General features: G+C 42.7%; 2 protein-coding genes across 2 annotated transcripts; one reads left to right on the top strand and one right to left on the bottom strand.

The window, feature by feature from the left end:
• Positions 1-441: 441 nt before the first annotated feature.
• Positions 442-7,444, top strand: MACROH2A2 (macroH2A.2 histone; the record flags this gene model as incomplete). Its single annotated transcript, XM_010177973.1, is given in 6 exon segments — positions 442-552; positions 1,362-1,461; positions 2,395-2,416; positions 2,418-2,479; positions 4,507-4,681; positions 6,706-7,444. Coding segments are annotated over 6 exon segments (636 nt in total), but the record flags the coding sequence as incomplete, so codon positions are not given.
• Positions 7,445-8,162: 718 nt separating this feature from the next.
• On the bottom strand, positions 8,163-13,983 carry AIFM2 (AIF family member 2, ferroptosis suppressor). Its single transcript, XM_010177972.2, has 8 exons — positions 13,965-13,983; positions 12,989-13,104; positions 11,418-11,537; positions 10,916-11,008; positions 10,494-10,602; positions 10,154-10,306; positions 9,194-9,394; positions 8,163-8,321 (listed from the first exon to the last, which is right to left on the bottom strand). Exons 3-8 carry the CDS (start codon positions 11,457-11,459, stop codon positions 8,281-8,283), a joined length of 639 nt encoding a protein of 212 aa, XP_010176274.2. The 5' UTR covers positions 11,460-11,537; positions 12,989-13,104; positions 13,965-13,983; the 3' UTR covers positions 8,163-8,280.
• Between the last annotated feature and the right edge of the window lie 7 nt (positions 13,984-13,990).

Here is a 13,990-nt window from a genome sequence, read left to right as displayed (position 1 = left end):
CCCCAACATTCTGTGATTCTGTGATTTAAGATTTTTTTTTTTTCTGATCATAAAGTTGTGGGTTTTTCTTCAGATTGGAGCGTTTGACTGGGTTACTAAGTTACTGAGTTTGATTCAGTATGAGCTCTGCTCTGTTAGCAGCAAAAATAAACTAGCACATATTCAACCTTAATTGTTAGTGAAACTACAGATGGATGTGGGTGCCCCGACTCTTAATATGACTACAAACGTATGTAATGCCTCAGATGAACCACCAGATTTTTAGCATTATATAAACAGTGAAGACATCTGTTGTTACATGATCTTTGGGGATTAAAAGGCTATATATTGATCTGAGAAGATGAGATTTGTAACTGATTAAATCTATCTTAATACTGGTAAATGTTGATTTTTTTTTTTCTTTTCCTTTGAGAGTTGTTGCTTTTTTCTCTCCCTAAATAGAACAAACAAAAGGACAATGAAAAAGAAGGAGCTTCAAATTCAACATCTGAAGATGGACCTGGGGATGGTTTCACTATCTTGTCCTCCAAGAGCCTTGTGCCAGGACAAAAGGTAAAACAAAGTTCTAACAGATTGGGATCACAGCAGTGGAGCCCAGCATAAACAGAAGGATGCTTTTGATCTAACACCAGTACAAAATCTTCTCTACCTTCTCCCTTAGTGGTCCCACATTTAAGGCCAAAACTCACTCAAGTCATGGGCATGGTAGCGCGTCTCAAAAAAATATGTCTGCAGATAAAAGATTTCCAAGAATAACACTGATCAGCCTGTCTTCTCTACAGAGAACCATACTGATTCATTTCTTGGCCTAAGCTGTATGAGAGTTTTGTTCAAATTGGACTGGGCTGTGTTATGCCTGGCATACTGCCAAACCAGGTTTAACCTTCTAGGCTATTTATTATTTATAAAAGAGTATTTATGGGTCAGGTCCCAGGATCACCCAGAACTTCCATGTGTTGGTTTGTGCCAGAAGCATCGATGCTCCATGTGAAAGTGGGCCATGGGACGCCACTCTCTCACTGTTCAAATTGAGGACCTCACCAGAGCTGGTACTCACCAAGAGGGAGAGATTTTTGCCTTCTTTAATTTTTGGTAGATGGTAGAACATGAATTTTCTAGCAGTAATCTCTTCTGGAGCAAGCTCCCAGGCTGGGGGCATATCACAAAATAATCTGGGTGGTGTACACATTAGTTAATTAAAGGCTAAAAATCAGAATCACATGTATTGAACACAATATAACTGCTGATCTCCGAAAGACTCAATGCAGCTTTCTTTCATTTTAGTTTTTGGTATGAAAATGATTTTGAACTTGGGTTACTATTTTTTTTTTTTTTCCTGCTCTCTTCTTATTATTTGACAGCTTTCTCTGACACAGAGTGACATCAGCCATATTGGCTCCATGAAAGTAGAAGGCATCGTTCACCCTACAACTGCTGAAATAGACCTCAAGGAGGAAATAGGTGAGGCTCTGCTACACGCAGAAAAAAACAGATCTAGAGTTGGAACAGTAGCTGGTCTACTAGCTGCCTGCTGAGATCCCATCCTGTTTCATCTGAATCTTCCCCAGGCCATAAAATATCACTTACAACACTTCAGAAAATCAGGCTGGATCTGACTAGGTATAACAGGCTAATCACTAATTTATCTTTTTTTAATGATGGCTTATGACAGTCAAAACACAGATAATTTGTTGATGCATATGAGCAGCAAAGGTGTAAATCATCATTATTGTGGTCTATATTGGATTATTTTTACATTTGCCTCTGAGAATTCTGTAAATAAAATTATATATTAATAACTCTTCTAATTATGCTTTGCATTGTAGGATTTTACATACTTTAGAAATATTCATGTACAAAGCCTTATACTGCTCATATGAAATAAGGAAATATTATTACTGCTGGTGTGCAAATATGGAAATTGAAGCAAGAGGGAGGTAAAAAGGATATATGCAGTCAGCTGGATAGTGAGGCACAGAATCCAGTAGCAGGCTTTTGGATCATTGTTTCATGCAGTCAGTCATCAAGACCTTCACTGGCATCCCACCTGTGTTTATTTCAGAAAGTAGTAGGGTTTGTATGTTGAGTTGATTTTGGAAGCTGAAAATCTGAGTCCTGAAAATCCCACTCTTCACTATTTTAGCTGGAAGACAGAGTAAGATAGCATTCTTACAGATAATTATATTTAAGTAATCTCCAGTTATAACATACAGAGATTTTCAAAACCAAGAAAAGGTAAACTTTATCTGTAGCTAGAGTGGTAAACATAAGCTTCAGCTGCTGCTGATAGATGGAAACAAGGTAATATGTGTACAGTGTTCTTATAAATAATGTCGAGTTGTTTTTTTATGCTGATGCTTTGAAGCCAAAGCCTTTTGCTCTGTGTCCTTGCAGGCAAAGCATTGGAAAAGGCTGTAAGAGTTTTTAGAAACGGTGAAAGAGCTTCGCAAATCTCAAGGACCTTTGGAGGTTGCTGAAGGTAAAAAGGATACTATGCTCTCTTTTGGAAAGGGCTTATTACATATATTCTTTTCTCTGGACATTCTGATCTGTTCTTGATTATATATGTGCCTTTGCTTATGTGATGTAAATGTTTCTGGTTCTTGTTCGAAGCTGTTGCTGATATGGACAGCCTGCTTAGGGAAAAAAAGGGAAGTAGGACAGGATACCTGTGTGCTGTGCACATCCAGTCTTTGAGCTTCTAGGTGCCACCACAAGTTACAGCAGGCTGATTAATTTACTTTAGGCAATTTCTGTCTGCGAGAGTCCAACAATTAAGGAAAAGTTGTGCTGTCACCTTTGTGCCATCTTTCCTGTCTTATTTTTGTACCGCATTCCTTAGTGAAACAGCTCTCAGTCTGACATAAGAGGTATAAGAACAGTGATGGTTTATAAATTATCCTGCTTTATGCATATTTGATGAACAGTATAATCCAAACAATTACCTTCCTTTGAACACAAATAAAGATGTGATATGATCTTTAGAACTGACATGCTTTTTGGAAGAGCAATTGCTGCTCTTCTCCCAGGCACTACAGCTGCATTATAGAAATACAAATTACAGAAGAGCTCTTTTCAAATGTTTAGTACATTTGTGGCAATTTGGGGTTTGAGATTACATCTTCTTTTGTCAACAAATTAAACAATTCATAGGGGTTGAAGGTGGCTGGAGGGCAGATGGAGCGAAGTTAAAATATTATCTTCCAGTGCCTTATTTGCATTAGTATCTCAATACCCAAGAAACTAAATGCTTTAAATAGTCTAGTTTTTAAAATTTCCCCAATAAATAGCCTAGTTTTATAATCTTGAATGACAGGGAAAATTTTGTACAAGATACTTTGCTTCACTTTTGCATTGAATCAAAAATATATGTCATAACATGAAAGTAAAGTACTTTTCTCTGTCAGCGTGGTGGTTTGGCATCACTACCTAACTGGAAAATAGGTTCCTTTTATGCTATTAGGCCAGTCCCAGGAAAGAAGATAATCTTAGTTTAGTAGATAGGAAAATATACGCTCTCACACATTTTGTTGTTTTGCTATGTTTGAAACTGCCCCTTCTACTGGTTTTGAGGCAAGCAGTAATAAACAGTTGTTAATCACTGGAGGTCTACTGCAAACACTTGAGTCTAAAGGGCTGGAATTCAAGTGCTGCTCACAGGATACCTGTGTTGTTTTCAGTCAGTTTGCTCCCTATTGTTAAAGGCCTGACATTGCTCTTCTAGTTGAAATTTAAGTGGCACAGTGAAGCATTAGACAGAATTCCTCTGTGATGGTGAACAAGTGAATAAATCCCAGTTTTTCATCCTTGGATGAAAATTGATTGCACAGCTAATTTCAGGGTGTTTAATCTGAGATTCACAAGAGACAGATTTTCAGAAGTGCTAATGGTCACAATTGCAACAAAAGCAAACTGATGCCATGCTGTGGACTCTGCAGGTCCTGGAGAGATAGTATACTTTCTGAAAAATTAATCTGAGATTTCTAATTGAACATAACTGGTGAAGGCTTTCAACAAACATCTTTGATTTTCATGTTGTTGTCTGAAATTACCCAGCTGTGAAGAGGGTCTAAATATTACTCTCTAACACGCTGGAGCTCTAATGATGATGCAGGATGTTTGTGCAAAGCATTCAGATAAGGCTGACGGCACTGCAGAAACGTCTATTGGGGAATTAATGATACTGTCTTCATTGCAAGGTTTTGATATTTTGCAAAAAACAAATCCAGAGGCCATGCTGAATGAGAAAGCTATCAAATATTATTGAAGAACTGTGTGTTAACCAAATGAGCCCTGGGTTCTTTGGTCTCCAAAGAAATAATAATTGATCACAATAGTAATGACAAGACAGTCACTTTATGATTGCAAGTGAACCTTTGTGGCATATTTTAACCCCTAATGTATTTCTTTGGAGAGGTAATGTAATTGAGGGAGTACTTTGGATTGAGAGGTCATTGCAGAGTGGTTTCTATTCAAAACTAAATGTTTTATTTTCATTTGTGTTAGCTGCACTTACTCAGTCTAGCGGCCTAGCAGCAAAGTTTGTCATCCACTGTCACATCCCACAGTGGGGCTCAGACAAGTGTGAAGAACAGCTTGAAGAGACTATAAAGAACTGCTTAACAGCCGCAGAGGACAAGAAGTTGAAGTCTGTGGCTTTCCCCCCGTTTCCCAGTGGCAGGTATGAATCTTTCTAGTTAGGTGGGTTCTGTATCTAGAATATCTGTATACCAGAATGGTGTAATTAGCTGTCCGGGAGCTGCTGTTGTGATAGAGAGGTACCCTCTGGTCTGTGGCATGGAAAGGCCTGGCCCTGCCTTCAGAGAGGGCTGTGGCAGGTGCCATCTGACATTGTGCTTCTCCAGATTAAAGAGGCTTGGTGTGCAGTATTTGTATGGAATGACTGGGAAGCCTTTATACAGAAAAATTAGCCAACCCACAGGAGAGCTGAGTGGACTTGCTGTGTTTCCTATTTCTAGTCGAGACGACTAGTTTACAAGCTCTTTTTTTGGATAGTATTTAATATAAATATGATAAGTAGTCTGAAGTCGCTAACATGAAATGGAGTAAGAAGTGAGTAGTACTGAACTTCAGAAGGGAAATAAAAGCAAATGCACATTACAGTGCTATCAGAGAGGGGGGGAAAGAAAAAACACTGCAAAGGCAGCTCTGGATGCTATTAAAAGAAATACCATCGTTTTTTAAGTGTAAGGATTGTTAGGCAGTGGGATGGCTTATCTGTGTATTCTGATGTAGCCCCATCACTGAAGATCTTTAAATGCAGCTTAGACAAACTTTTTTCAGAAGCAGAAAAGCTATATGTAATCCTGCCTCAGAAGAAGGACATGGGCTAGGTTGTGCTGGGCAGGTTTTTTTGGCATGGATCTAACTTCCTCTGGAGCATTATCATGCAATAGAATCTAAATAGGAGGCATTAAACTCAAGAGCAGCCAGCAGAGTTATGCCTAAAGACCCATCTGAATTTCATCTGGGTCTTAACTCACCTTCAAACAATTCAGTATGTCCCAGTAAAGTCTCATCCAAACTCTCCAAGGTACGTGGCTTCCTACATGCTCATGTAGCAAGCACTGCATCAACACTCTTTAGCATTGTGCAAAATCAGCAGAACTACTACCGGCATTGTCAGGCAGTGGAGAAACTCCAGCAGGGAATGTGGGAGAGTGTCCTTCCCCACAGGTGTCAGTGGCAGAGACACACAAGTGTCACTTTGGGAGGGGATGCTTTCTAGGTCAAGGAATCTGTTTGGTGTTAGACAAGTAGAACAATGTGGAGGCCTTCCTAAGCATGAGCATACTGCAAGGCAGAGCATTTAATTAGATAGGCTATTATAGCAGTCATATTTTGATATAAACAGAGATGCAAAGCAGCTGACCTTCACAGTAACTGTACTCTTTGCAGTGTGCTCTCAGCCAGTTCCCTTGCAGCATGGAGACAAGGGCGAAGGAACTGTGTTGCAGCTGAATGGTTTGGTGACTTGAAAAAGGAGTGTGAGAATAATTAAGATGGAAAAAATGCTGCTGCCAAGAAACTTGAATCTCAAGGATGTGGGCCAGGTGCCTCAAGAGATGTCAACAGTTTAAAAGTCCACTTAGCTGTTAAGACTGGTAGCTTTTAGCTTTTCAGATTGTAGGTTAGAGAATATTACCATCAAAATGAATGAATGAATGTGTCTTGGCCTTAGTTTGGCTTGGGGTTGTAATTTCAATTATTTTCACTGAAGTCTCAAGCAAAGTATTTTTAATGACAGACTGAGGAAGTCAGTTAAGTACTTGATGTGCTGTTGGGGTTTTTTGTGTTTTGGGTTTTTTTTCCAATTTTGACCTAAAAAAATAATCATCCCTTGAACTTTTTAGCTTGCCCAATATGGCATGGAAAAGTTTAATTCTAAGGGAGAGTGTTAAAAAACTTTGTGTGGTTATAAAAAGTAGAAGCAAATGAAAAGAGTAACTATGCCAGTGAGGAAATTAATACAGCAGCAGATGAATATTGCTATCAAAACCTTGGGGTTTGCTTGTGTGTTTTACACATTGCAAAACTGCACCTGCCACTATCTTAACAGCAGTGTGCAGTTGGTCAGACTATGGCTTTTTCCTTTATGGCTTGTTCCTTTCTGCATCACATTTGTATAATGCTTGCACAGGTGGCTGATACTCACTTGTTCTGTTTTCTTCCCCTACCACATAGAAACTGCTTCCCAAAACAGACGGCAGCCCAGGTGACTCTACGAGCTATTTCCACGCATTTTGATGGCACCAGCTCTTCCTCCTTGAAGAACATTTACTTTCTGCTCTTTGACAGTGAAAGTATTGGCATCTATGTGCAAGAAATGGCCAAGCTAGACACTAAGTAGCAACGGCAGCCAAATGAAACTTTATTTTTCAACAAACTTGAGTAGCATTAAAAGCATTAGAGGTGGGTTTTATTTTTTCAATGTGATGAGGAGGGGGAGTGGTAGTAGTGTGATGTGTTGTGACTTGATGAAGAGCTGTGACTAGAGATGAGAGGGGTTTAGTCCGATTTCTTCATGCTGTCAGCATACTCTAGCCATTTATCACCTTAAGCAATTGAGTTACCATCTCTTTTCAGGAATTTGTTTAGTGTCCCTTGTTACTTTAGTTTAGAAGTTTTTAAAGAGTAACCTCATTTTAGATTTGTAGTGATGAATTTTTCACACACACACACACACACACACACACACACACACACACACTTTAAAGAAAGCTCTTAAAAAATGTTCTGCCTCTTTTTTCCCCTCCCTTGAGGGCAGATGGTAAATTTCTGCCTCCAGCCCACAGAGACAGGAAAAGAATTTTAGAAGTGATGCATGAGGAGCTTCTGTTTTGCTTTTAACTCACAATAATCTCTGTAATTACTAAGAATATTTCATGGTGATTTTGTTTGTTTTATAAGAAAAAAAGAAAAAGATGTGTCAAGTGTGGTTATTTTTATGAATCTTACTTTTTGCTCTGGGAATTTCTTACCTAAAAAACCCAAAACGAAACAAAACAAAAAAAACCCAGCAGCAGCATCTGTAATTAACTGCTTGCTGTATCACACTTAGCACACTACTAACCAGCTCTTCTGGCTGAAGTATAGTGCTGTAAGTGACATAATTAAAGCTGCTGTGGAGACACTGACACAAAGCTGCATTATATTCTGCTGAGTTCCGGGATTACCGCAGCCTTTTCAAGGCTTTAGGCAGGCTTTCCCCAGGCAGTGCTGTAAGCCATTCTTCCTGCACACTGCAGAGCCGATTCCAGATCTGTAAAAGGCAGGTATTTTTTTAGAAGAGCAAAAGTAGAGAAAGGCAGGGGAAAACCACATAACAAAGAAACCACAGAGATTTTGAAAACCACAGTGTTTATTGTTACAAATCAACAGGGAAGTAAAAGAACTTCCCTGTAAAAAAGTACTTCACTGCTATCTCAACAGGGAAGTAAAAGAAACATTCCATCCCTGGTTTTTATCATGAGAACTTCTGTGCACTTCATTTGGAAAGTGCCTCCTTCCCCTTTACACCCCTTTAGTGCAGCATGCTGATGAGTGGCTTTAGGTGGTGCTGCAGGAGACAGTCTGTCCAAGCAATAAAAGTGCAGCCTTACCCTCTTCCAGTTGCTGTATTCTTTGCTGGGTTGTTACTGATCCCCTCTTAAGAGGGCATTGTCTGCCCCATTGTTTTCCAGCTCTTGGAGACAAACAGGTCCCGACTCTTAGCGATGGTCACCAAGAGACGTCCCACATAGTAACCGTTCACCTGGCCTACGCCATCATTCCTGCCCATTGTTTGAATGTTAGTGACCCTGGAAAGAAGATGTAGAGGTTTCAGTTAAGCAGTTTCAAAGATAAGTATCAAACCCTACTGGTAGGTGTTGCACTTCTTCCAAACTCTCCCTTCTCAATGCCCTGCTCATACCCATGCATACTGCTGAGCACAGGAGCCATGTGCTGCATGACAAGGAAAGAGGTAGGCCCAAGGAGAACTACTCACAACTCTCTCCTTTCTTCCATCTGTCTACCCCTTTCCTTGATGGGATTGCTGAAGGACTGGGCTGTCTGTATGTGCTGTAGAGTGATTCTGTCCTCCCAAGAGGGAGTCTAAGAGGTAGACAACAAAATTAAAGTAGAAAGAAATATAAATAGAGTGGGTAGCCTTTAAAAACCAAACTACTGTTTGGTGGAGATATGCTCCATCCACATGGAACGGCTTTCAATGTAGTTATGGTAAATATTTACATCAGTTGCTTATTAATGAGACCCATCACCTAGATAGATTTTTGAAACTAGATTGTTCATTTTGTGTTGTATACTTTAAGGGAAGAAGGGAGGAGAGTCAAGTCATCTCCTTGTTCCTAGGATTCAATTGGACAGTAAGCAATTTAGAGAAAAGGAAACAAGTTTGATGACTAGCAGACACCTACCAGTAGATTTATCAGGAAGACATTAGTGAAAAAAGAACATGTGTCCGTAGACTGGCACAGGTAATTAACTTCTACAGTGTCTTTGGCAAGAACTGAGATGAAGCTTGAGCTATAAGCTTATACAGTCAACTCCATTTATGGGTTCCTTCACCTCTAATCAGTGTCCTGTGCAAGCTGTAAGGTGTACATGTTAAACAGGTGTTCCCTACAGAAAAGCAGTCCAAAAGCTAAGGCCAAGTGCTAGATTATCTTACCTGGTTCATAGGTTTTAAGAGGCTTATTTGTCAGACTGTTGATGATATTTGTCACCGCAATGTTGGCATGGAGCCCAGCATGGTAGGCCATCTTTGGTTCTTTCAGATCTGCGCAGTCCCCAATGGCATAGATGTTGTCATAGCCTTCCAGCTGGAGGTACTTGTTAACTTTCAAAGCACCATTACTTGCCATTTTGTCCCCTGTTTTGCCAAACAGTAAGTTTTCAGAAAGAGCTTTGCATTGCTTGTGGCCTGAGACCCTGAAATGCCAATCATGTTATCAAATGTGTCATTGACACAAAGTGAGGAGTTGGTTTTTCACCCTCTTTTCTAGGTGTTAGGGAAGAGAGGCTTTTTGCCTTGCTGTAGTTAATTATTACAGTCTAATGCAATGAATCATCCTAGGATATTTCAGTAGAAACATCAAGAAACATGAAGAGCTAGTGTACACAGCCTGAGAAGGAGATGGTATAGTGGTCATACTGCTCCGTAGTTGTAGTGCCATATAACTGAAAGTGGGCTGTAAGAGGACTCAGACTGGAGCTGTGTTGCTGAATAAGTGATCTGCTGAATGTCCTGTGACATTGATAGCATTGAATGTGCTGAGCCTATTTTTGCACAGAACTCAGCAAGCTTATGTCTAGGACGAAATCCTGGCCTTGACAGCAGGAGTTACCATCATCTTCTAGGTGTCATCTGCCTCATGCTAAACTAGGACATTAAGGTTCCTTGGAGGTATTAGCAGGAGCTGGAGAAGACTGTTGGCCACTCCATCTATGGTCTGTAAGTTTCTGAAGGTTACATTTCACAGTCAAGTATTTAATGTGATGTGAGAGCATTTGCTTTATCATGGAATAACCACTGCAGGTGGTATAAGGTTGATTCCGAACCTTACAGTACTCAAGTACAAGACATTGAAGAGCTGTGTTGCTTCTCTCCATTCAGTGGGTTTTCACTTACCAAATGCAGCAGCATATGCTGAAGAATTAATCTTTATCCCTGTGCACAGGACCACAATGTCAGCAACCACCTCGGTGCCCTTTTCTGTCCTTACTGCCATGTCCTTCTGGAACCGGTTTGGGGTGAGGTTTTCCACATTGCTGACCCTTTCACCTGTTGTGACAGAAAGCCATGGATCACAAACCTTTACTAGGCTGCTGCTTCCAGCTAGCCCAAGCCCAGAGGTATCTAGTGAAACAGGAATTCAAGGGAAAAAGTCAGAAAGAGGATGTCAGAAAGAGAGGCTTTGGCTAAAGGAAGAGCAGCTTACAGAGCTTCAGAGGCATCATTAAGTACTTACTTAATAGGAGGCGCACTCCTTTTCTGAGGAGAATCTCTTTCACCTCCTGACGGACACTATCCAGCAGCTCCACATCAGCTAGTGCAATTTTTGAGTGAATGAGGGTGACCTGTTGGGGACAAAACAGCAAACGGGACACAGGAATAGGACAGGACTTGCCACATGCTGGGTGGGAGCAGCTCTAGCTAGCTTTCTTCCACCCCACTTAACGCCCAAGGAGAGTGAGCCAGTGAAAGGCATCTAGTGCCAATAATTGCTGGTGACAGCTACAGGGCACTCTTCAGAAGGGGAGGCAGTGGGGGCGAAGGCTGCCATTGCATAGAAACTCCTGATTGGCAGTGATCTCAGATACCTCCAGCAGGACCATGACAGAACAGTCTCAGAAGCAAAGATGAAGTTCATTGTAACTAATATGGTGCTACCTCTTTGGCTGGGTACTCTGTTTTGATCTCTGCAGCCATCTCAACTCCAGCGGCACCGCCTCCCACTACCAGGATCCGCTCCGATTTCTCAATCTTGAAGTAAAGAGGAAACTCATGTTACAAGAGAACTGTTAAGTGCAGGAAGTCAGATACCTTCAGCCACTCTGAACAGACCTTTCTGAGATACAGCGCTGTCCCAACAGCAATAAACCACCAAGTTTGTTAAGAGGAAACCAAACATGAGAACCCCATGCATTCTTCCTGTGTACACTCTTAACACTTGAGCATTTCAGATTTCCCCTTGTGCAGATGTCTCATCTTCCCCTGGGGCATGCAGAATGTTAGACAAGCTAGCACCTGCTCCTCGTCCTGGCCTGTCCCCGCAGGCATCGTGGTCTCTTGTTCTTAGACACAGTGGCTCCAGATACCCATAGTGGTGTCTGGGACAGGGAAGCTGAACAAAGGCAGGCAATGCTTCCTAGGAAATAAGTAGATTCCTCACCTCCTTAACCATGTCTTCGTAGGTCTGGATGGCACTTTCCATGTCAACGACTTTGTTGAACTTCCCAGGGAATGGCCCATCACTGCCTGTTGCAAGAATGAGATGGGAGTAGTGAAGCTCCTGGGAGGGCAGAAGGTGGAATAGGATGTTAGACCTCTTAAAATGAGAGCCTAGAATACAGTTGTTGACTCCTAGGTACTACTTGCTCATCCCCGCTCCTGCAGCCCCTGCTGATAACTAGGGAAGTACTTCACTGTCCTACCGTCAGGTAGTGGCTTTAGGAAGAAACCTGGTCCAGGTGACACCAAGTAACTGCCTTCTTCAGGGTCTGAGAGAAGCACCATTCTTCAGGTGACCTGAGAATTTTGAAGAAGCTCTCTATTTCTCTATTACAGGAAATAACCTAATGTTTATGCCAGACGCTGAAGCTACCATCACAGCTGGCTCCAGAGACTAACTCACTTTCACCATCTTCTGAACAGAGATGAGATACTCTGGCTGAAAAAGAACTATGAGAGCTGCTGCCCTTGTTTCTTCCTGCAGTTAGATAAGGATTCAAGCTCCAGGGTTAATTGTTAAGCTCTAAATCCAGCTCTAAGAATCCATCTGAGCACAATCCATTCATCTCATCTGAGCACAAGATGGGGTGCAGTATTTAGTACACACCCAGATCCCAACACAGCTCCAGGCCACTCAGCTTGGCTGGAAGGGATGGTGCCATTCGGTGCATACAGGGAAAAACGGTCTGTGCTACCAAGCTCTTTGGGACGATTAAAGGCTACAGTCTTTGCCCACATTGCCTCTTGGTTTTAGAGGAGATGGCTGGGAACCTGCTTCTCTTTGGAGCAGACCTCCATAGAAATAGTTCATTGTTTTTATTCCTCTCTCTCTCCTAGAGTCACAGGACAAGGACTAAGCATGAGCATTTGTGTATCTGCCCAGAGGTGGCAGAAGCCATGGGGAAAGCAATCGGTGCCTTCCCAGAGGGCCTGGGATATGGCAGGCGTTTCAGCCAAGCTGAGGGTTACCTCAGAACAGGAACCCTGTTCTCCATGTGAACTCTGAGCCCTGGGGTATTGGATCAGTCAGGGTTCGTGTGCTCAGCTGACCTGTGCTGTAGATGTGGGCGTGTTTCTAACCACTGAACAGCACTCCCAGTTCTCATCCAGCTCAAGGGGCAAGGTCCAGTTTGGTTTTCCCAGAGCACAATTCTGTCCCACACATTGCCCCCCTCTCCTCTGGCAGATGAAAGCTGTGCTCCTCTTCCCACTCAGAGGCACGTTTTCTGTGTCCAGCTGCCTTGTGGTCCTGCTCATCTCGTTCTTTCCCCCCAGTTGACTCCAAGCACAGACAGCAGTCTGAAACCTGAATTCCAAGTCACTTCTCCAACCAGACATCACCAGTCAAAGCCAACATAGCCTAGATTTGGGGCACTGCATTCTTGCAGCCATGACATAGCTGAAGAAAAACCCCAAGAAGGAGAGATCTGCAACCCACCCTGCTGAAGGCTGACCCACCGCATTAGCGGTGATCCCCTAAAGCAGCCAAGTTACTCATTGCAAGTCACCCACCTCACCATCACTGAGCAAGACTTGTTGCCTCCCAGGGTCTATGCCAACAACCTTGCCTTGTCGGAAGCTGTCCCCAAAGGTGACAGAGTAGGAGATGAAAGTCTTCTTGGCAAATCCTGTGGTAAGAGGAGACAGTAGGGAAGAGATCTCTGTGGAAGCTAACAAACCCCTTTTCCCTTCTCCCCTCACGCCATCCTTGCTCAGACAAAAGCATTGTATGCACCCAGGACCACAGGCTGGGCCTCTGCCCTGCGTTATCTCTGCCCAGCAATGAGCTTCAGGACCTTTGCCTCAGATTTGGTGACAAGATCAGTTCCTCAGCTGCCAGGTGACACCCTTGGCTAGATGGCTTTGTCTCTGCTGCCCATACAGAATCTCCTGGACTGCTTTCCCAGTAAGTGCTCCGCTGTGGTCCAGGGCAGGATGTCAGAAGCTTTTTATCATGTCATCTGCCTCTCAGACTGAGCTTTTGACATCCTTTGGATGCTTGCTCCCAGCCTTGAACATGAGATTTTCCCCAGATGACTGGAGTAATGGGGTTATCTCAGTGAGATCCCAAACAAGCCTGAGCAGCGCTCTATCAGAAGGTTATCACCCTGGCCCTCGCTGCTGAGCTGCTCAACGTTTCAAGTTCCAGATAGGGAAAGGCATTCATTCACTCCTTCCAGCTGCTGCTGGTTTTAGCTTAGTCACCTTCTAAACTCTGGAAATAATAATAATAATAAAAAGGGCCGTCTGCGTGGGTTTTGCTCAGTTTATCCCAGCAGACATGCAATTAGCTGAACACAGACGGTCTGCGGGTCATCCTGGTGCCAAGTATTTGTTCTCCAGATGGAAAACATCAGGTCTTTCACCATCCCTGGGGCGGAGGAGGCCATTTCGGTACCTCTACTCCCCGAGTACCTCCGAGCTGCGGCAGTCACGGGTGGGGTTAAGAGAGGTGGGGGAAGGCCGTGGAAACCAACCGAGCCCTTACCGCTCTCCACGGCGGCGCGGAGGGCA

The sequence above is a fragment of the Antrostomus carolinensis genome, unplaced genomic scaffold (assembly GCF_000700745.2).
Source record: "Antrostomus carolinensis isolate BGI_N321 unplaced genomic scaffold, ASM70074v2 scaffold31481, whole genome shotgun sequence".
NCBI lineage: Eukaryota > Metazoa > Chordata > Aves > Caprimulgiformes > Caprimulgidae > Antrostomus > Antrostomus carolinensis.
This window is presented reverse-complemented; position numbering and strand designations above follow the sequence as displayed.

Excerpts from the sequence above, each read along its gene's own strand:
- AIFM2 (XM_010177972.2), bottom strand. The coding sequence starts at position 11,459 with ATGGAAAGTGCCATCCAGACCTACGAAGACATGGTTAAGGAG. Across the intron at positions 10,307-10,493 it reads AGGAGTGCGCCTCCTATTAA|GTGAAAGGGTCAGCAATGTG; the intron begins GTAAGTACTTAA and ends CTGTCACAACAG. Across the intron at positions 8,322-9,193 it reads TCTTAAAACCTATGAACCAG|GGTCACTAACATTCAAACAA; the intron begins GTAAGATAATCT and ends TCTTCTTTCCAG.